Source organism: Toxotes jaculatrix, chromosome 4 (genome assembly GCF_017976425.1).
Source record: "Toxotes jaculatrix isolate fToxJac2 chromosome 4, fToxJac2.pri, whole genome shotgun sequence".
NCBI lineage: Eukaryota > Metazoa > Chordata > Actinopteri > Toxotidae > Toxotes > Toxotes jaculatrix.
In genome coordinates, this window is record NC_054397.1 from 19,560,916 (window position 1) to 19,583,868 (window position 22,953).

General features: G+C 42.8%; 1 protein-coding gene across 4 annotated transcripts in view; it reads right to left on the bottom strand.

Moving 5' to 3' along the window:
• crebbpa (CREB binding protein a) overlaps positions 1 to 22,953 on the bottom strand; it is a 43,073-nt gene that overhangs the window by 3,965 nt on the left and 16,155 nt on the right. The window contains exons 3-30 of one of the 4 annotated variants that reach the window (XM_041036109.1): positions 21,342 to 21,521; positions 19,926 to 20,193; positions 16,358 to 16,471; positions 14,754 to 15,029; positions 14,279 to 14,378; positions 13,962 to 14,099; positions 13,686 to 13,803; positions 13,375 to 13,546; positions 13,029 to 13,091; positions 12,492 to 12,613; positions 10,611 to 10,823; positions 9,970 to 10,275; positions 9,448 to 9,627; positions 8,578 to 8,749; positions 7,699 to 7,817; positions 7,338 to 7,577; positions 6,859 to 6,947; positions 5,855 to 5,935; positions 5,020 to 5,076; positions 4,174 to 4,251; positions 3,997 to 4,064; positions 3,246 to 3,396; positions 2,009 to 2,155; positions 1,789 to 1,902; positions 1,463 to 1,628; positions 983 to 1,150; positions 480 to 641; positions 19 to 300 (exon numbers count right to left, since the gene is read on the bottom strand). In XM_041036109.1, coding sequence (XP_040892043.1) covers positions 19 to 300; positions 480 to 641; positions 983 to 1,150; positions 1,463 to 1,628; positions 1,789 to 1,902; positions 2,009 to 2,155; positions 3,246 to 3,396; positions 3,997 to 4,064; positions 4,174 to 4,251; positions 5,020 to 5,076; positions 5,855 to 5,935; positions 6,859 to 6,947; positions 7,338 to 7,577; positions 7,699 to 7,817; positions 8,578 to 8,749; positions 9,448 to 9,627; positions 9,970 to 10,275; positions 10,611 to 10,823; positions 12,492 to 12,613; positions 13,029 to 13,091; positions 13,375 to 13,546; positions 13,686 to 13,803; positions 13,962 to 14,099; positions 14,279 to 14,378; positions 14,754 to 15,029; positions 16,358 to 16,471; positions 19,926 to 20,193; positions 21,342 to 21,521 — 4,344 coding nt within the window. Of the gene's footprint in view, positions 1 to 18; positions 301 to 479; positions 642 to 982; positions 1,151 to 1,462; positions 1,629 to 1,788; positions 1,903 to 2,008; positions 2,156 to 3,245; positions 3,397 to 3,996; positions 4,065 to 4,173; positions 4,252 to 5,019; positions 5,077 to 5,854; positions 5,936 to 6,858; positions 6,948 to 7,337; positions 7,578 to 7,698; positions 7,818 to 8,577; positions 8,750 to 9,447; positions 9,628 to 9,969; positions 10,282 to 10,610; positions 10,824 to 12,491; positions 12,614 to 13,028; positions 13,092 to 13,374; positions 13,547 to 13,685; positions 13,804 to 13,961; positions 14,100 to 14,278; positions 14,379 to 14,753; positions 15,030 to 16,357; positions 16,472 to 19,925; positions 20,194 to 21,341; positions 21,522 to 22,953 lie in introns of all 4 variants that reach the window. The other 3 variants (XM_041036108.1, XM_041036107.1, XM_041036110.1) reach the window with 3 other exon arrangements.

Consider the following 22,953-nt stretch of genomic DNA (forward strand, 5'->3'; position numbering starts at 1 on the left):
TTATCAGCAGTAACTCACCTCACACACGGTGCAGTGCCAGCGTGTCTCCACATGGTGCTTACACTCATTGCAAGTGTAAACAAAGCGGTCCTGTCCCTGGTTGTGCAACTCAACCAGCATACACATGGTGCTCCACTTGCACCTCCTGAGGGAGCTGAACTCCCAGTGCTTGTCCCTGGCCAGAGTCAGGAAGGCATCTCGGCCATCCATCAGGTCACAGGACAGCAAGGGGTCGGGGTCAATGATGGGTGGCAGGGTGTTGACCATGGGACCAGAGTGGAGGTGGATCACAAAGAACACCTTCAGCAGACAGAGAAAAAGACACAATTGAGAGACAGAGAAGTATGAGTGCGACTGAAACAGGTATTATCTTTGTAAATATTCAAAGATTTACTTTCAAAAAATTACATCTGGAGTGAAAGCATTTTGTTAAATAGTAAGGAAACACTTAAACGACGTAAAAACAAAACAAGTCAGACCTCTTTGTGCTTCTCCATGGTAGCGTACAGCTTCTGGGACAAATCATTGGCTACATTCGGCATCCCAGGCTTCTTCTTATTGGCTCGGCTCACGCTGCTCTTGTTTTTATTGGTCTTCTTGTTGTTCTTCTTCTTAGCATTTTTGCTGTCACCTGGCGTACCCTGAGGGAGAGAAGGACAGATATAAAAAAAAAAAAACAGCGTATTTAGTTATTACATTTTCTCACCGTGTTGACCACTGACAGATTGTTTCAATCTGTCGTGTTAGTTGAGAGGATTTTTGTTATTTTCCAGACAGTCTTGTATTATTCAGTTAAACTATGTCACCTTTACCTAACTTCTCATTATTAAAATGAATCGAATTTGACTCATTTTAATGCTGACAACAATATTCTGAGGCTTAAGGGAATAAGTGGTTATTATGATTCAATGTATATAAATCCATCTATAAATTACTATCTACTCTGTTACCACATCATCAAACCATGATACAAAGTTCTGACCTCAGGAGTTTCAGAGGCAGCTGTGTTCTCCTCTTTCTTCCTCTCCTCCTCCTCCTGCTCCAGCTCCTTGATGCTCTCCTCCAGCACGTTGGGCCAGAAGTCGCCTTCGAAGTAGGGCAGCTCATTGGCGCTGGTCAGTCGGTCCTCAGTCGCCTGTTTGAAGATGTCCTGAGTGGAACAAAAAATAAATAAATAAATAAATCATGATTGTTAAAAATGTATTTTGCTTGTTTTCAGTGAGCCAACACATTGCGCTTTTACATGTTTTGTGTAGCAGCAAATGTGTTCTGAACAGAACTAGTACAATTCACACAACTTTGAACAGGGATGTGATCAGAAACACCGAAAATCAAAACCAAAACCAAAACAAGGCTCTCTTAACAAATCAAGGTTTTGAATGCTCATGTAAATGTGCATACTCTGAGCCACATACTCAGACACAAGCCTTCTTGGCCTGTTTGAAAGAAAATCTCTCCATACCTTGTAGTCATGTAGGATCCTCTCTGCAAAGGCCTTGTCCAGCATCTTCCTGTACCACTCCTGCAGCCTCTTAGGCTTGGGGATCTTCTGATCAGGAGGATGGCAGTGGAAGATGTAGTCATCTCCTTCACTTGGAGGGCATGCCCAGATGTGGCCCTGGGCGTACCTGCAGAAATACACACCGCGGAAATCAGACCAGAGAGACTGTGTAAAGATTATCTTTATCTGTTCCCCTGGAATCCCATCACAAAGTGTTTTCCCAAGACTCTTCCCCATTTTGTAAGACTTAGAGAGGTGAAGAAGAGGAGTAGAAGGGAGAGGCTTACCCGAGTTTTTTGACATATTCTAGATAGCCGATGAGGATCTCGTGGTACACTGCTGTTCGTAGAATCCGAGGTCTGAAGAAGTGAATACTGTCAAGGTATGATATGTAGACCCGTCTGCAGGGGTAGAGAGAGGGAACATGGTAAACTTCACATGTGAGATGCCAGCTAAAATGCTATTTTCTCAATACATATACTACATGTAATAATTATATGTACAGACCTAGTGTTGGGGAATGGGCACTCGGAGCCATACTCCTGCACGTGCATGCCAAAGAAGCAAACGTCCACACCGTCAATCTCCTCAAAGGCGAAAAGTGCTTTGGTTCTGTAGGGAAAGGCCTCGGGCATTTCACCTGTGTCCACAAACCTGTCCAAAAAAAAAAAAAAAAGAAACTTCAATTACCACCCTGAGTTTGAACGTCTCTGCCAACCTGTCAAGTTGCACCTTACATCAATGTTTCCTGAGATATCGTGTTCACCTGACTGGGACAAACGGACGGACAACCAAAAAACATAATGCTGCCAGTGCAGAGGCCTAAAAATAACTATTAAAATGTGTGAAGGGTATGATAAGATTTCATGATCTATGGCATTTTTAACATTTTGTCATACCATCTGGGGGTGATATGAAGCTGTGGACTGTAAAAAGTGTCAAATATTTTTATAATACTTTATTTGGGCAAAGATTAAAGGTATGTTACCACAAAATCTTTTAAAACAAAATTCCAAGATAAAGTATTCCTCAGGTGCATAATATAGTATATAGAAAACGTATAGTAGTTTAAAGGCATCCAGAAAACAACAGTCACAAGATGTCCGGGATGTTTCCTTGTGTGTCGCTGGTTTTAGAGACACTTGAGAGCATAATGGGACAATTCAAGTCAAGTGGCCTTGAGTCAATAAAACGCAAACAGCCTTAAATCAATCCACCTGAAGATAACAGGTTCTTGGTTTAGGGGCCTCCTCCCTGCGAGGATGGGACGAGCATCGCAGACTTTGATCTTGCGCGGGGAAACGGTGAACAGCCCTCTGAGGTACTCAGCGAGGGTGTGCACTCTATCTTGTCAAACATGCAGGTTCCACAATCACTCTGAGTGGCATAAAAGCTTTATAGAGGGCATTGAGCTTTGTATGGCAGGGACAATAAAATAAGCTCAGGACAAATACAAGCTGTTCCAGTGAGCCTACAAATCAAAGAGGTCGAGACAGGTATTTGGTTGTCTCCAGCATTATGGCCTCCCTCATCTTGTTGTCTGGTTGATAAATAATAAATAATAACAAAAAAATATAAACCACGAAGCAGTGAAGATGTTTAACAAACCAAAGCATATATTACTTAGAATTCTAAGCTTTTAGAGACGGTGTTGGACCTGAATGGGGAAAACTCTAGATAAAAATCTCACATTAAACACCGTCACTCAGACTTCCTGTCTTTCTGTGGTTAGCGATGCTCTCACCTGGCTTTCATGCCTGGCTTAACCTCCACCGTTTTGTCGGAGCTCGCCACCACTCGCACAAACACCTCTCCGGCCTCTGGGTGGTTCTGTCTCTTCAAGTATTTGTTCACACGGTCCTCTATGTACATTCCCAATCGTGTCGACTGCAGCCCTACGGTGAACAAACACAGGAGAAATATTTCAAAACCGTCCATTCTGTCAACTTTCCAGGATGAAAGAAAAGAAAGGGTTATAATATATCTGAAATTACCTACAGTAGCTGTCAGGTTACAACAACAAGCAAAGCACAAGACTGCGACGCTAGTGATGGTTTATGTGAGACAATGAGAGCTCAAATCTGTGTGCACCATATGCCCTAAAGGTCAGATGTGTTCTCCAGGGCTAAAAAACACCAGGGAAGAATATCAGTGAAACCACAACAAAAAGAACAGCTGTCACTGCAGGAAAACCACTGAGATACACATGCAGCACATGTGCAGACGGAGGTGGTTTATACTGTCTCGTGTGCTTGTGAGACAAAACTGAAGTAATCTGTTGACATTTTGAACACTGCACAAAACACTACAGGGACAGCTGGTTCACAAAGATTTAAGTCTATGACTATTACAGCTGCAGCAATCCATTAGCTGACAAACCAAAAAAATAATCTGCAACTGTTTGGATAATCCTTTTAGTCATTCTTAAGCAAAAAACTTAATATGTGAGGATGAGTCAGAAAAAGGAGCTAATGAATATAAAGAAGGGCACTAACTTTTTGCAGAGAACTTGTTCTCCTTCCGTGTTTTTCCACTCTTCTTCAAACAATTGTCACAAATGAATCTGGAAAAAGAGCAAGAAAGATAAGTAAAACTTATAATTACAATCAGTACATAAAATGTGCAAAAAAAAAAAAAGTCTATGTAGAAGAAGCTTGATTTTGACATCTCACCCAGATGGCCAAATAACCTCGTAGTGTAAGACGCATATCTGGTGCATTTTCCGTCCACAATCTTTACATTCAACAAACCTGAAGAACACAGAACACGAACATTAGACTTGAAACCAAATGTTCAAAATGCAAAGTAGTGCTAAATTAAAGGCACCTGCACAGTCCAACTCACTGCTCTGACCTGGACTGGACTGAGAATTTGAATTTTCAGGCGCATAAAAGAAACAAACGGAAAAACATTGTTCTGGCTCATTAAACTGTCCAAGTCATGTTTTCATTGGCCATCATTTGTATGAATGTTGTTATCTTAACTGTTGAAACAGCAAGCAACACAAACATCTCCATTCAAGTTAATGTTCCTCCAGTCGTTACGCACTTGCAAGCCAGCCAATGCAAGTGCGCCTTTGTGGGAGGTTTATTAAGTATTCTGCATCTAATTTAAACAATAAGTCACAATGATAACGAGAAAGGCGATCACTGCGTGTCAAAGTGCTTGTGTCTCTCTGATGGAAAAACTCTCATCGGACACAGAGAGTTCTGAGTTCCACTCAGCAGGTGGCGTTGCTGAGTTGCCCTGGAGCTTCACTGAAACCAAAGTGATTGATCAGAGCGCTCCACAGAGAAAATATGCAGACTGTGCACCAAACGCACAAAAACAAAGCCAGATGTGGGTGGTAGAAAATAACTTTTAAAGATGTGATCCGGAACACAAAAGGAGGAAACAGGAGTAAAGTGATCGCTCAACGCTAATGAAACTAAGATGTAGAAAGGAAGCTCAAAAACAAAATGCTTTCTGTCAGCGTTAGTCCATCTCATGAAAGGGTTGTGGGGTTTGTAAATACTCACGGTTCGGGGTCGAGAACATCATTCTTCTTCCGTTCAAACTGGTCTTTTGATATCATCCTGAAGGGTAAGAGAAAAGAAAAGTGAAAGTTAGTAAGAGTAACAGTTTTTCAGTGTCCAGCTCTGTGTGTTTCTCATTGCTGGCTGAGTCATGGTAACAACTTCAACACATTACAAAATTTGGCCTTTGTAGTCAACATGTGGGCATGTGGACTAAAAACTGAAGACATTTTCAATATTTTACTAGAAACTCTGGAGGACGTTTAAGTATTTTTTTTCTCTGCTGCTTATGTTGCAAACTGGTTGGCTGTATACCTCCGCCAACCAGTCAAGACTCTGCAGGAATTGAAGTGAACTGCATTCTGTGTATTTTGTCATAATTAGCATATGAATTCTTGAGCTATGGCCAAAAACGTGTTCTGTGAGCTCACAGTGACGTTTGACCTTTGATCGCCAAATTCTAACCAGTTCATCCTTAAGTCCAGGGAGATGTCTGTGACAAACGTAATGAAATTCCCTCCAGGCGTTCCTGAGATATCGCATTCACAAGAATCGGACGGATGGATGAACAGGTATGGGTACAGATGTACAACGTGAAAACATGATGCCTCCAGCTGCAGTCGGAGCAGGATTTTGTCTATGAGATGTATAATTTCTGTTCTGAATCTGACTCGTTACTCTGATGAACAAGATGGAAATGTAACTTCGCGATTTAAAAAATTTTTTGACAAGTTCCAAGAACAATGAAAAGGGCAGAGGTCTTCTCTCACAGTATGTTTCTAAACATGCCAGACTACTACAACTTGATATTTTTTTTTCCACTGGGAGGTTTACTTACGTCTGTGGCTGTGCAGGATCATCTCCTAATGTCACACTCTCCCCCTGGATCTCATTGAAGCACTTCTCACAGAAATGATACCTGTAAGAACACACATTCAGCATTCAGCACATTCGACACCATAAACGTAGCCGAACAACTTCTTTCCCACTGAACTGCAATGTTTAGTATTCAGCTACTTGTTTATGTGTGCCCAATACAACTGTGCACAAAATAACACTTGTCTTTTATGTTTTATAATAGAGAGCGGGGAATCCCTGAGCTCCCATTGAGAGTGTAAATGGACTGCGCTGCAGGAGCCTCATGCTATCTGTCAGGCTGTGCTGTTTCACTACTGCTGCTGCGCTGCTCCGCTCAAAGTGCCCTGACGAAGTGTAAAAAGAGGGCTGCAGTTACACAGCTTATACAGCAGGGGGTGCAAGGGAACATGGTGTAAACCGTTATCTGCTGGCTTTCAGCTGAGAGGAGAAAGCAGTGATGGACAACGCTGTTTGTGGCCTTCACCAAAGAAGAGGGCAGCAACACTGAATTCTGAATTTACTCAGTCTCTTGATAGATACTGAGAGAAAAACAATTAACACGCTGCTTTCGCTGTCTGACACTCTTTTGGGTTTAGAGTCTTCAGAGTGTCTCCCTTTATGGGAATGGGATGCGATGCTGGAACCTGGCTGTTAATAAATGTTGTTGTGAGCAAAACCCATTTAGTTGTTTCATGTCGTGCCAGGACCGAAAGGCAGAGCCATTAAATCTGTAGCTGTCAGGATGACAGTACTGCCTGGACCACAGTGGTCCCTCTAGAGTTAGAGAGGAACAGATCCCAGGCTGCAGGGGGATGGGTAATACAGTTCAAATGGCTGCATTTATTGCCCATCAAAACGCTTAATAAGCAACTGTGCGTGCCAATGTGTGACATGTATGAGATGATGCAGTGAGGGTGTAACTGCAGACTTTCATCCACACACACACACACACACACACACACACACACACACACATAGGGGTACCTGTTCTGGTAACTGTAGTATGTGCCTCCAGTAGGTATGGTGCAGAGTTGCTTGCCATAGCAACAGAGGGTTTGAGGAGAAAACTCGTACTGCAAACACAAGTGAGATGACAAAGGCGGTCAAAACATTTCAAACTAAAATTTTCAACAAATCTTTCAGGAGTAGGAAATTCAGTTAGTTAATGATGTAGTTTAAAGTTTAGAATCTAAATTTGTCTAATCTCTGCCATGTGATTGTGAATATTTTGGTGTCTTGTCCACATTTTGTCCATGCTTGCCGTACAGAGCCAAGCTATTTTTGTGCGTTTTACCAAACTAAATCTAAGAGTGAAAATAGAAGTCAACACTGAATTTTTAGTAACTTGGCAGCCAACACCTGACAGCTTTTCACGGCTCAGAGTGAAATCAATGCTTTTTCTGTATTTCCTACACCATTTATTGTATCTTTAACCTCCCTGTAGTCTGCTCCCTCCATCTCACCTTCCTCCCACAGCAATAGCCGAGGCCCTGCATGACTGGGTCGATCTCTGACTCAAACACCTCAGCCAGCTTGGAGCAGTACTTGTACACACGGGACGTCTTGCGGTTGTAGAGCCAGGCGTTGTTGAACATCAGCCAGACGTCGTCAACGTACTGCCAGGGCTCCTGGTATTGACCCGTGTCGAGCTTACGCTTTATGGTGGACAGATCTATCGGGTTCTTAACAATGTCAAAGTAATCCTAGAGAGTAGGATGAAAACAAAAATTGTATTAGAGACCAAAGAGCTGAAATAGTGCAGCTGAATTATGCGTGTCCTCCAAAGTGAAAATTTTAAGTGACAAGCGTATATGTACTACCTACCGGGATACCCAGAAGCATGGGGTCTACTGGCTGTCTGAAAGGCAGTGACTCAGGATCCTGCCTGTAGAGAGACTCCAAAGTCGGCATCAGAGCCTGGCGCAGCTCCTCGGGCTTAAAGACTGAAAAAAAAAAGAAGAAGTAATGAAAGGACAAGTGTTACACAGAAAGAAAGAACAGTTAAAGGGGAAATGATTACTGTACATTAAACATGAAGGAAGGAGAGAAGGCTACTGTAACACATTTGCAACATATTTGTCTTGTCCGCTGTCGCGCAATTCTGGGGCAAAATGCAAAATTGGTTTCACAAATATATCAAACTCATTGAACACCTCTCTTTAGTCAAACTTTCATTTTGTGATCTGTATCCTATCACCTGTTCCTCATCATCAAACTGAAACAGCACGGCACATCAACACAAACACCTCTCGTACATGACTGTAAAATGTTTAGTCGCACTAATGCTGTGTAGTAGCATGAACTGTGCCTTCCCTCTGGGAAGTCTCCAGTAATTCAGCAATACTTGCTCCGTGACTGAGCAAGAGTTTTGATCATTTCTAAATTTAACCCACATTATCACTTGCTCACAAATCAATAGTAGCTGAATCGTTGCGTTACGTGGCATCCAAGCGGGAATCATGATTTGTCCATGATATTCTACTGGTCTGGACACTGTTCAGAGTCCGAACCAGGCTAAAAATGATGCACTAATAAGTTTTACTGGAACTCAAAATAAGTCATAACTGTCTCACAGTTGGCACAGTGTGGGTGTATGAACATTTCTGGCAATAACAAAATGCCGCTCTGCTTACTGAGCGGAGCTTGTTTCTATCAGATATAGACTCTACACAGGTTTTATTCATCCCCTGGTTTCAGACTCACTTTTCCTCCGTGACTGAGAGGGAGATGAGGAGGTTGTGCTGTTTGCTCCACCCTCTTCCTCTTCTTTGGGTTCTGTCTTTACTTCCGGCTTTTTCTCCTCCACCTCCATCGGCTCCGGCTTTTCCTCTGGCTCCTCCTTCTTCACCAACGTTGACGCAGAGTCGTCCTCAGTCTGCAGACGAACAGGCGAATGATTCATTAGACCACCGTCAAATTTAAAACCTTAACTCAGGTCGATGGCTTTTGTCACAACACAAGACACACGCTTGTGTGTCTTGTGTTAAGACATTTGTGTTTGCATCCCTGAGGCAGCTCCTTTGACTCCACACTGCAATATGCTTATCCTACTGCTGCAGTGCCCACAGACGGAAAGATGGTTTGCTCATATATCAACAAGTCTACTGATTTATTTAACTGTGTGGTACTGATGTCTGCCAAGGACAAATGAGCTCACTGCCTATTGACAATGTGGAGTCAGGAGTGTGTTTAAAATTAACAACACAAAAGATTTGGGACCTACAATATAAAATGCGTTATATTTATTAAATTGAATCAATTGAAAGTAAAGCCAAATAATGAGTGTATGAACTGATGATCAAATAAATGAATGTATCATACATTAAATTGTATAATATGCATCATAGAATTATAAGATGTTCAAGCAACATAAGCTTTATTTCACAGAACAATGCAGCGTGGTTCAACAGGACACGATGTATGCAATAGCTGCAGTAGCAACAGTGCTTGTCAAATTTCCAATTCCAACATCGAATGGGGTTTGATGTCAGATGCTGTTTGACCGTCCGACAAGCACATTGTTTTAAGAATACTGACGCTTTTAGTCCATTTGGCCATGCAGCCCTGACCCACCTCCATCTTGGGCTCAGTTTTGCCGCCAGCGGCCTCAAACTCCTGTTGGTCGTGGTGTGTCTCTGCTTTGACCTCCGGCACAGGCAGGTCTGCTCCAACATGCTGCGAGTGCAGGTCGGCGCTGGCAGCTGAGGCTGGTGTGGGCACCCGGTTATCCAGACTGGCTCCTGGCTGAGACAGCTGAAACACAAAGGAGGGAGGAAGAGCGGGACAGAGGCAGACAAAGAAAAGACAAATATGAGGTTATTTGCAGCAGCTTCACTACATTTTTTTTTTTTGCATGCAGGACTGAAGACATGACACAGATGAACACCTCCCATTTTCATTTCATTGCTCCCTGAAGTTGAAAGATGTAACATTCCCATTGTGATGGATGCTACAAAAGTGGTGAAGATGCAGTTTTAAGACAGAAAGGTGGATGTGGATGGGACGGGTTGATACATGGCAGTCAGAGGGATGGGAGTTTGCACGGGGGGTGGGGGGGGTTCAGAGTGGAGGGCATGCGGAGGGTCTCAGTCTCACCGGCGTGGTAGGGGGCTGAGGCGGGGGCTGCGTCTGTGCTGCTGCGGGGAGCTCCGCCTGGGGTTGGGGCTGGGTGGGGCAGGGCGGGGTGGCACTCTGGGCTGGGGCAGGGCCAGGGAGGGTGGGGGTGGAGCTGCGGCTGGAGGGCTGGGGGTGCGGCAGGTTAGTGGCCCCCCCAGCCGTGGAGGCGGAGGAGGCAGCAGGCGGAGGCGTGGAGTGCAAGGGGGTTTGGGAGGAGGCTAGCTGAGGGCCCAGCGAGGGGCCAAGTGCATTCATGGGGAGGTTAGCGTTCTGCTGCTGCTGCTGCTGCTGCTGCTGGAGAGAAGGACACACACAAAGGGCAAGGCAGACACACACACACACACACAAGAGAAGCAGACAAACGTACAGTCATAAGGTCAAACAGACAAACACCACACACAATTTGGGGTTTAGAGGGCACCTTGTGATTGGTACAAGAACAATTTAAGAGCAATTAGTATGTAGTATGATTGGTTAAAGTAGTTTGAGTTTAGTCCCCCAGCAGCTGGTTGCAATTAGCATCTCTAAAAGGGATAGCAATACCAAAAACAGCCAAATCAATCAGTTGTCCAACATAGCTTACTAAAGCTCCGCACTCCTCGTCTCTCTTCGTGTCTCACCTGGGTGACAGCAGCCTGTGCCTGTGGCTGACCCATGCCGGGGCCCACGGTGACGTTCATGGCACCTGTTGCAGCGACTGCAGCAGAACCTGGGGGGAACTGGGTCTGAGCCAGAAACTGCCCCTGGTTGGCCGTCTGGCCCACCATGTTGCTGCCGCCATGTCCGGCCATCATGCCTTGGGCCTGGGGCATCCTGGAAGGAGACATGCCCATCTACAAAGCAGGAAAACAAGATGTTATTATGAGCGTAGAGACAGAAATTCTTCTGAGTCTTTCCACCGATCGAACCCGATCACAAAGATCAATCACATTAACACCAACAATCCAGCTGCATAATAATGCAGTTATGATGTCTACTAAATATCTTCTTTAAGGCTCTAGGAGAGTGTGTGTTGTGGTGGATGGAAGGCTGAAACATTTAAATACTCTACATCCCCCTCTGCTTCAAAGTTGATATAGAGTTGAAATTATTACATTCTTGTTTTTGTATATAAAAAGGGGTAAGAACTTTCATTTAAGAGTTCTGCATGTTTGATCTAATCTAATTCAAGTCCTCTAGAAAAAGCTTATAAATTGCTTCAAAAAACATATGCTTAATCCTTTTAAATTTTTTTTGATCCATTTACTGACTAATGAGAGGGCTGTGTGAGAACTGGGGTATAAATCCTGAGCAATTAAATTATTTTGTTTTATTTCATTTATGGTTCACATAATTCACGTGGTTAATTTAAGAATCCAAAACTTAATTTACTTGTGTTGTGCTGTGAAAACAGCCCATGACAAATGCTTAAACTAAGATTTCACAGTAGAAAATGATGAACTTCGTATTGTTTCAGTTTTAAATGATTAATACATTTCTGAGGGTTGATGATCGAGGACATTACTTCCCTGCGGCAGCCAGACAATACACTGGCATGATCTATTATCAACCCCATTCAAGCTTATCACAGACATATCTGTATCAGGGTGTTGGCTGATAAGTAAGTGTGGTACAGAAGTGCAAAAGGTGGTTGAGGTAACATAGAAACAGTGTCACCATTACACCATCTGTCAAGTAAAGCACACTCACAAGTTTATTTTTCCAGCTTTAAAATGTCCCAGTGAGTACACATCTTGCTCATAATTCAATAAAACCAAATTCAAAGTATCCTATCAACAATGTTTTTCATGTTAGTTGAAAAAAAATCTGCCCAAATTATACATTTCTTTTTTTACATTTCATGTAATTCTCAAGTATCCAAAATCAGCCATTAACTTGGTACCTTTTTTGATTCACTGTTTCTTTAACAAGAAACGCACATGTTCACATTTGTGAAACCATTGTTAATAAAAATACAGAGGTCACAAGCCATATGAACCTGCCTGTCTTAACCCAAATTCAATAGAATTATTTTCAATAGAAGTAGGTTAATGTCTAACCTAGCCTGTCTTATTCTGTACCACTAAGACTTCCTTTTACCCAAGACTGAAATACACAAAACTGGCCGTGACACACACTTTGTGTTCATGCCATCCCATTCTTTCACGTGACATGTAATAACAGGGCACAATATTTTCAACTCTAAGGTCAGTGCCTCTATCCACAAAGCTTCCCAAAAGATCTCCAGCCATAGCCTGCTCTTTCCTCTACACGTTACCTGCTTCTGCTTACAGCAGGTTTTTGCTTTTTAGTTATTTGTCCACCAGGTGCAGTGACTCGTGCATCTTAAAAATTCACCAAACACTCATGACCTCAGCAGTCAGCTACATTTTTAATAAGCCTGAGGTGCCCTGTGCAAACAGCCAGAGTTCGCTCACGTTACTTGTATGTGTTTGTGTATATGTGTGTGCATATGTTTGCACTGTGATTTGCGTGACCCTCTGCCGCCCTGCCCTCCTCACCGCTGGAACGGAGCTCATGTTCATTTGCTGCGGGTGGCTCATAGGTGAGGCAGCTCGGGCTCCCATGGGTGCCTGGGACATCTGGGCATTGGGCAGAGCCATGTGGTTGAACTGGTTGATTCCTGGACACAGGAGTGGGCCACAATTTTAAACAATGGACACACAGAAGTATTATACAATGCCAAGACAGTGGTGACCAATTATACATTTTTTTTTAAGTTTAGTACAATTTGGAAGCTTAAGCTACATGGTGATATCAGACAGTTTTAGTTTAGCATCTCTGCTTTAACCTGAATTATTTTTCTGTTTCTCTTTACTACTTCATCTGGCACGTTTGTTTTCTAACAACTTCTTTTATTCTTTTTCTTGTCACCATTTTGCCTACTGCTCCTCTTTTCCTGTGCTACTTTCTCTTTGTAAGCGAAAGCAGCTTCTACTTTAGCCCTAAATTCTGACTGCCAGTTGTTTTATTTGACCCTCCCTATGTAATAGGAGGCTGAAATTGCTATGTCTAACATGCAACATGCAAAGACATACCTTGTGAAACTTGCATGCGATTCATGATCTGATTTGGCATGTTGGGCAGGGTAACGGGTCCGTCTACAGAGCAAAAACATAATGTAAGAACCAAAAGATAGCTAGATGATACATACATAAATAACTACCATATTTACAGCTGCAATAAAACAAGAACATCCACTGTCTCTGCACAGTTTTCCACTGCAGAATTCTACAAACAAAAAAGATAAGTAAATTCTGAAAGTATAACAGTATGGATAAAATTTTTATACACAACCTTTAAAAAAATCTCAACACTAGCTGGGTAACATATTAACTCAAAAATTTATTTTCTATGAAATCCTGTTATAATATTTATACATACTTTGTGGCCTTGGGCCCAAGGCATTGGGCTGGGCGAGGCCAGGCTGCTGCGTCCCCTGGGCAGCCATTGGTGCCTGGTTGATGATCTGCTTCTGTAGCCTTGAGCGCCTCTTCTCCTCCAGTTCCTTTTGGATTTTATAGATTTTCTCAGCCAGGAAGTGATAGTACTCATCCTGTAGGGAGGAAGGTGGGAAGGGATGGAAGGAGATAGTAAAGGTCAGAAAACTACGTATTTTGAGGCTACACTGAAAGGTCTGATAAGGTGACCAATTCACGTCATGCCTTGGCCGAGGACTGGTTAAAAAGACATACCCGGCTGTTAGCTGACTCATACATGTCTCCCTCCACTTTTCTGGCATAAGCCACCAAGTTCTCCATTCGTCTGTCCTTTAAAGCTGCTGGGTCAGGGGTAGGGAATATGGCTTGTACTCTGCCACAGAAGAACAGAATGTTGTGCAATGAATGTCTGTGGCAGTTTCTACAATGGTTACTTATGGCCTTCAAACAAAATTCAAAGAGGGAGTAAGGAACCAGTCAGGAGACTGGCAAGCAATCTCCAACTGTTCCAGCCAGGGGCAATGTACTTACAGTTTGTGTACGAGGTGATTGCGCAGGTCCTGAGTGACATGCTCATGCCAGGCTCTCCTGGTGCCTGTGGCAGAGATGGGTGCTGCTGTGGGTAGGTTGCCCATCGATCCCACAGTTGACCCGTCTGACAGCAGCTGACTGGAGGTGGAGCAGGAGAAACAAAGAAGGTGAGATGTGACATGCAATTTCCATCATATGTGTTTTTAAATGCATTGTTAAAAGTTTGCCAGCAAGTGCACTAAATCTGTTACAACAAATACACAAATAAATAAATCAGATCAATGAATGTAAGCCAGCGGTTACTGGCAGGGACTGACTTGTTAGTGTTGAGTGTGTTGGAAAGGGAGTCTGTGTGCAGGTTCGTCTGTTCTGAAGTGGTCACACCCATTGCCGCACCTCCAAGAGCCATCTGGTTACCTGCAAATACCGACCACTGTGAGCAAACAGCACTGCCTGATTTCAAAACCAAGCTCAGCACATATATTATGACTTTGAATGGCTGCCATGTCTATAACTGAAGTCCATTTTCACACATCACGTTAAAAAGGCAGCCTGTATTTCAGTTCATAGTTTTGTGTCTGAAAGTATTTTTTTCAGTACTTTTCCAAAATAGTTTTTTTTCTTCTACATAGTTCAGACCTATTTAGGATCCCTGTAGTAAGGTGTGCTGTGCATTTATAAGTCAAACAATACATAGTTACAGACACAAATTTAACAGAAGATACAATGTTGAAGGGCGCGGGACAGTGCTCATGGAAAATCTAGGAATAAAATCAGCTCATCTGGTTTTACCGAGTGCATTGATGGGTCTCATCTGCTGCGAAAGTTGTTGTTGTTGCTGGGCCTGTGCGTTCTGTGCCCCCGCTGTCTGTCCTGGGCCTGGGGCCTGCTGGGCCTGGGTCTGCCCAGTGGCCTGGCTGCTGTAAGGCAGCCCAAGCGCCGCGTAGGCCCTCTGCATGGAGCTGGGGTCTATGGGGGCTGAGGTATTGATAGTGGGAGCACTGGGCTGGCCCACGCCAACTGAAGACATGGGGCTTTGGAGGCCCGTGTTGGGAGAGCTCAGCATGGCTGGGGAGGGACACGGATCCATCAGTCCAAAACATTTGCATACAATCATACTGCTAGCAGCTTGTAGTGTTGATCATGTTGCTTACTCTTTTTTTTTTACAGTACGTAAACAATATACAAATGTTGATACTGTGTGCCAAGCCCAGTAAATAAGAAAAGAATCTGGTTTGGTGAAAAATCGGCAAAGACGCACCAAACAGGTAACATAAAATGCGAGTGCGTTTGGACACTGTGACCTCTGGCAAGATGAAGTCATAACATGGCAGCATGATACAGTGAGAACATTAATGTAACGCTAAACGCTTTAAAAAGCAGTGAACTGAATAAATGCATAAATCCCTTCAGGGGACAGAGAATTAGCATATTTTTCTGGGTTCAGGCTTTGGTTGGGCTAAAAAAGCACTCGGTTTGAGCAAAGACAAGAATCAGAGGAGGCAGAACAAAGAAATCCTGCGCACTGTTTGCGTTGGCAGGAGACACACAAGCCCCGGCATCATGTTCTTTAACATGCAAGCCAAACAGGGACAGACCAACACTGGAATGCTGTGAGTGATGAAAGATGCTGAGCAGAGTGGTGAAGTAAAGAGAAAAAACAGAGAGGGAACAAAAACGAGAGAGCGTTTAAAGTAACTAACGTAATCCAGCCAACTAATATAAAGTAATCCAGAGAAGACTCAAAAAGATGGTGGGGCATAAAACAAAACAGACCGTGAGCCCATGACAACAGTTACACGGAGCAAGGGAAAAACAAAAGCAGTTTTAGTATGAGGCAGACAGAGTGTCAAACTCTGTTCTTGTGGGGAGTAGCGGTAAACAGTCCAACAGCCAATGGCTCAGCGGGACTCCTCCAGCACACGCTCTCCGTTTCCACCCTCTCTCCCTCCATCACACTCCTAGCCCTCCTGTGTGTCAGATTACAAGCCCAGCAGGACCACACTCTTACTCATCGAGTGCTTTTAGCCATTGTGGAGGAGCATAAGCCTTGAAATAAATTGCCTGTCTGGCCTGGATAGTGAAACAGAAACATGCTCTACACACAAGCATCTCTGACTGGTTTTCAGGAAAGCAACAAGCAGGTATAATTCTTGTTAAAGCTGTCTCCAAGGACTATTAGAGCTGAGTATACCAACATAATATCCTGTCATGACTGAGGTTAAAGATTGAGGGCTCCGCTAAACCAAACCCAGAGGCTGCCATGTCTAGATGTCCTGCTTATTCAACACAGTCAATGGAGGTAATTCAGCCTCGTCTTTGGTGTGTGCAGTGAAACATGAATGACTTGACAATGGTTAAGTGACAGAGGGCCTGAGCCTGATACTCGCACTTACGCTGCTGGGTGCGCCTGTCGCTGGCGTTCTTCAGCGGCAGGCAGACGGGACAATCGTGTCGTGTGCAATTTTTCCAGTGGGAGATGATCTGTCTGGATGACGCACAGTGAGCCACTGCAGAGAAAAACCAACAGAGAGAGAGGGAAAGTAAGCAACAAGGTATAACATCTTTATGCTGATACTTTTCTGTAGTTGGTCATCACCACGCGACGCACGTGATGGGCAACATCACCTGAAATCAATATCACGGTTGTTACATTTAATCTGGTAATGATCCATATTGCGATGGTTGAAGACCACGTGTGCTCACATGACTAACATGGCCTTTTGTTTCTGTCCCAGCTCTTCGTCTGTACCTGCATTACCACTAATGGCAAATCTTTACATATGTTTGTCATAAGTTTCCTGGTAAAAATAATAACTTACACAAAATATGGATTTGATTTAAACTCAGAGCTAGGACTTACTAGACATGTTGTATAAATATGATTAAAGGATAAGCCTAGTGGACCTGTGAGGAAGAAAAAAAAAGAGAAAAAGAAAAAAAAGACATAAGAAAAAAGTGAGACAGATGGACGGAGAGTGAGAGAATTAGAGGAAAGCAATGCATCTGCCCAAAATTCACAGATCTCAGGTTCAGCTTACTGCACTAATTTCCACTCTTGGAAGGCTGTTGATTTGGCCCAGTGGAAAGGGAACCTAAACCGTATTTCCTGGTGCGTGACTGGACAAACTGAGGCGCTTCATTTCATCTGTGGCCAGGCTAATGTGCTAGCAGCTAATCTGACAAGAAATCACAAGCGGGCTAAAAACAGCCCTGCTAGCTGCCTTGGCACTTCTAAGTACTGCTCCATATACAATTACTACATGGCTTCAAGCTTCAAGGGCTGCACACAAATAAACACAATTAAATCTTATTATCTTTGTAAGAACGCCAATACTACTGGCAAAGACTCAAACCCAGCAGTGCTATCATGTTGGTGGCTTTCTGCGACTGAGTATGCAGTGATAAAGAAAAGGCCTCCGATTTGGGTCCAAAGCCAAACCACACAGCCCGCAGACTCCAGGTGAAAATGAACTGAGCCAACAGACATGAGATAAATCTAAACTCTTAGAGATGATAACTATCTGTTAGGAAACAAAATCTCTCACCAACGTTATTTCAGTGGCAGTGAGAAGCAGAGATCCTGAGCGAGGGGAAATGAGCTGGCATGCAGGGAGCAGAAACAGAGACTCCTTTACTCTCAACACACCTCAGCCTCTGATTATGTTTGGCTTGAAACTTAACTTAAGCATTTAAGGCCAAGAGCAGCGCATAGAGTCGAACTTAAATGAGAGTAGTCCAAAGGGAAATTTTTCATCACAGCAATGCTGAGGGTGAAACAGGAAGGAGAGGAGCAGGGGGATTTAAGAGCAGACAAAAACAGACAATATCGCCAATCTAGATAAAGAAACTGGTGGTGGGAGGAGCAGCAGACCAAGATGCAAGGGCAAGCAGGCGAGCCCGTAGGAGGGGAGAGTTGTGTTATTTGATTGGATGGAAATCCCCCTGTGCTGAGTCTGAATTGGGCCAGAGACACATGGTGTGACCAACAAGGAGTGAAGGGAAACATATGCCTGGCCTTGGCTGGGCTACTGACTTCCCTACGGAGACAAGGTAGGGATGTAAAGTAAAGAGATAAAAGGAATCAAACAATTAATGAAGTATAACTGAATTTGACCGAAGTAAATCTTGCACCAAATCTGGTTGATTGTTTGTTTTTGAAGTCCACTCTCATTAATTAATTGTTATGTTTAATGGAATGTGCTGAAGCTAGGACTGCGTGATATGATCAATATCCCAATATTGATCATTTTATATCCAGATAACAACACAGCACATTTTCTGTAAATTCAGTGAATAATTATTTTATATAAAATGACCACATGGAATGGTCGGTTTCATTTTATTATATGTACACACACACACTTATACATGCCAATACATGTGTAAGCAATGTAACAAAATATAAATATGTTTTCTGAGCACTGTACTTTTGTGGCTCTCATCCATAGAGTCATACATTGACATAATATTTGCATAGGCGGTAAAAGAGGTTAGTGGTGTTTGGGTCTGTTGAGAGGACCAGCCTGCGGCATAATTTGCAAAGTACGGTTTTCTGGCCCTGTCAGACTTTTCATGTCCAAACCCCGTCCATGAGACAGGAGTGGTGCCTCTTTTAGGTATGTTTTGTCTTGGCTGGTCAGAGTCGTCCTATTCAGAATTACGTCATGTTCACTCTCTCCCATGTTTGTGCAGCCTTATGCAAATTTCCTGCCTGTATCCAAGCCGTGTAGAAGAACGCAAAGCACCGTCCAAATGACAGATAATTTTTCTGATAGTGAGCAATGAAGTTCCTAATAACTTTTATGGTTGTGGTTAAAAAAAGGCATGTGAAATACACGACCAATCACAAACATTAAATTTATAAATAAAATGGGGCTTAAGTCGTAAAAGTGGCCAGAAAAGACATCTGACGTGTACCAGAGAGCAGTTTGAATGATCTAATTAATTAAGCAGATATTTGGAAACACTTTCTAAGATGATGAGAAAGAGACAAACTTTGCCACACAAGTAGCTGCTGTTTATAAGAAATGTTACCCTTCACATCATCACACAACTGTGTAGAATACCTGGGACTATCACTGTGCAGTTTTATCAAGAAACAGCCTTCTTGTGATACTGCCTTCAACTGAGTGCAAAAATTCCACCGTTAAATTTCATTCAATTAACATTTAATCTTAACTGCCCTCACTCCACTCAACACCCACAATACATCTCATTGTCTCATTAGGGGAAGCCCTATCTGATTTGATGCAATTTCCAAAGTACTTCTGTAACACCCCCACCCCGCCCCAAACGTTAGAAGTTTTTCTTTTGATTTAGATGATGTGGTAAGTGTTATTTTGTGGTAAGTGATGTTTTTGCCTACTGTTTTTCTGTATGTGGTAGATTTGTGTAAATATATGTAACCAAACCCGTAACAATGACAGTGGCTAGAGACCAGCAACAGTGAGTGCTGTGACTTAACTGAGAAGTTTGGTAGCAACGAGACACAATTCGGTGGACAACATGCATTTGGCTCTGAGGTCAACTCATTTATGACTGTTCAATGAGACTGACAGCACAGGCTGTCGGGAAAGCAACATAATGCCATACTTGTCTTTGTCCAAAAACAGGCAGATTTTCTAAATGATCCACCCTCTTATCTGCAACCAACTTGCAGCAGCAAAATTTAAAATCAGTCTCTTGCAAACTCTTCTCTGTGTGCTGAATTTGAAAAATCCAAGAGAGGTGTGCCATCTATGACATCCTGTAAGGTTGCTGTTTCAATGTCGGTTCAACAACATGACAGTAATTTTTTTCTTTTTGTTTTGGTTTTTTTACTTTGTCAAGACTGACATGAACATTTATTAAGGCCTAAAAGAACTGAGCTTATGGTATCCTGATCCTTTAATAAGGTGACCACACAGCTGGAACTCATCCGTTTGATTTCACTGTCTATTTGTTTCAAACACTCCAACTCACCCTGGCAGGACTTGCCGGCCTGGCAGTGGGTCATGTGGTTGAGGACGTTCTTCATGGTGCGGCAGTGAGGCAGGGCGCAGGCCCTAACCTCCCCGTTGGCCTGCTCCCGGCGCTGGCATTTGTGTGCGTGAAGCAGCAGGACCAGCTGCTGCTGGATCAGCTTGCGCTTCTCTGGGTCGGCTGTGGGGCCTGCCGATGGCACTGCCACACCTCCACTGCCGGCCAGGGGAAGCATGGCCGCCTGCTGCTGAGGCTGCTGCTGGAGCTGCTGCATGGTTGACAAAGAGAAAGGCAGACACGTGTCAAAGTTATAATGGGTTAAAATAATGCTGTCAATCTCTTTTTGCTTGTGGTGCTGTCAATACCACAGCTGTAAAGAGGCAAGTTCTTGTCAGTCACTTAAGGTGAGAAGATTCTTCTCCGTATTCAGTTACGAAACTTTATCAGGGATTTCAAGTGGTGCTAAAACAGTTAGTCAGTTAGAAACATAAAATATGTTGGTAACGTGAACACTTGCTGCTTACAGTTTGTAAAAAGTTTGGAGCAATTTGATTTTCTCCATTTTATTTAATTGTATGTTAATAACACTGGTAAATCTGACTGTTGGTCAGACAAAACATACAATCTAAAGACAGAATTCTGGTTATTTTTATATTCAACAGCTGTTGATTTAACAGAAAATTAGTAATAAAGCTATAAAATACCACACGTGTGCTTTTATTGAAGAACAAAGCATCAGCTCACTTATTTTCATCGCATGCTATTACCAATGCGTTTCACACATTTTTCTAATTTCATCTGAAGTGAGACATGAGATACGCCTGTTCAAAGTCTAACTACTTTTTCTTAACATCAAGTGGCAAATCAGCCCCCGACGTTGTTCAGCAGCCTTCAGGGTTGCACCTCTATTATTATATGACGTTTTAAAAATTCTTGGCGACTGTCCAACCTTTCGACAAAGTTACATCTAATAGAGCGGATGAGTCATTCAATTATAGAGTCAGTCAACTTGCAATTATCATGAATCAATGCGCATCCACCAAAGTGAGATTTAAAACATTCCAGGTCTGAAACTACTGAATGAAAATTACAGAATGGCAATAAAATTAAGAGCTTCTACAGTTATTAACTGTAGAATATGATAATACTGAAACACCGGTCACAGACATGAAGAGTTTGAACCCATTTGAAAATCATCAAGACACACAAGTGTGATTTATTATCATCAGAATAGCTATCAAAATGATTTATTGAAATCAATTTCTTTTTCTTAATAAAATACTCAAATAGTACTGTGCGTAGCTCCATGAGTGTATTGCTATATCAAAGGAAATTCATGTGCCTAAACATACACAGAGAAATGTCGTGTTATCGTCGGTATGGGGTAATGTCTGATTATGTGAAACAAGCACTAACCATGTTTGGCACGCTAGTGACAGCGGCCCCTTTGAGCTCATTGGGGAACGGTGGCAGACTGTTGGCAAGGGCAGCCTTGTTCTGGAGCTGTTGCTGAGGGTTTAGCTGCTGGCCCGGCCCTGCCGCACCCTGACCGTAAGGCTGAGCCCCAAACGGACCCCCATTGCTGCCCAGGCCCATCTGGAAAAACAGAAAGTGACAGAAACGTTAATGTAATAATTTAGCTGTATTAGCTTCACAGACTGACAGGACAAGCTGTTTTACAGCCCTGAAATGCCCAACTCCAGCTGTTCTAAGTATTAATAAGTTGAAAATATTGATTTGATCTGGTTAAATGTTTACCTGATGGACTATGACTCTTAGTCCTCCCCCAGTCATTTACACCATATTACTAACAACCCAGTGACTAACATCTGTCTGAGAATAATGTGGTGCCATTAACTAAACTTTCCACAAACAAAGGCTCATAACTGCTTTTGAGTAACAAAGTCCAGATGTTATGATGGATTATGACTTTCTTGTGTGTTCTCATTCACCTACCTACACCTGTCAAAACAGCAACAATGTGCCAACAGAGGTTTCACCTCAATTCCAATGCGAATTTGTCACTACAAGACCCCCTCTGCCAATACAGGCCCTGACATAGCTGTGATGGTTCGGTCTAAACCAGCCCACTGATGCTTTGGCACCATAACAGCTCAGCGTGACACCAGCATGCTGGCAGGAAGGGCTTCTCCAGCCCTCGACTACAGAAACATTTCCAACCTTTCTCTTCCTCCGCCTGCTCCCCTCTCTTCTACAACTAGACAGTTGTAGAATCTGCAACCAGTGGTTCCACCACAGACAAGACAGTTGAAAACATTTCTAAAACAACAGCTAGTAGTTAAGGGAGCCACTAGATAAACGCTGTTCTATTTTGGCAAAGTGTTTCATCAAATAGCCGCTCTGACAGGTAATTAAGCACAACTTGGCAGTCGTACTCTCAAGATTCTGTTGGCTTGCAGAGCAAATTAGGTTTTCAGCTAATTAAGTACCATAAATGAACCTCTTGCACAGAGGGGTCTCCCTACAGGAAGTAAATATATATTAAGAAACTATGGCTGTCGCATTTTCATTCTCTTTTGAGTGATTTTCAGTGGAAATGTATCATGATGATATGATCATGTAGTGATCACATTGTGACTGTATCATCTTTTGAGCTAATCAGTGATTTGAAGCAAACTGCAACCAGTTTTATCACTCATCCTTTTATTATATCTGGCTTTTAATGTATTTGTTACACCATGACAAACATCAATACTGTAAAAATAGTGATTTTAATATCATTGATGTGACTCCAACTATACTGTCCTGTGAGACAAAACATTTTCAGCCACCTGAGAATTTAATACTTTTTGCTCAGGTAACTCTCCCTTTATTAGTTATTGTTTTAATTGGATTTTGCTGCCCATGTTTCATATCAATTTACTTTACAGCAGTATTAGATTTACAAAACTCTAGCCTCAGTACCTCAAGTACTTTGATTTGAGAGGTATTTCATTCACTAGATCATTTGGTTATTTTATCTATCTGTGGTTTCTCACCAGGAAAATTACTAGTGTGACATACACTC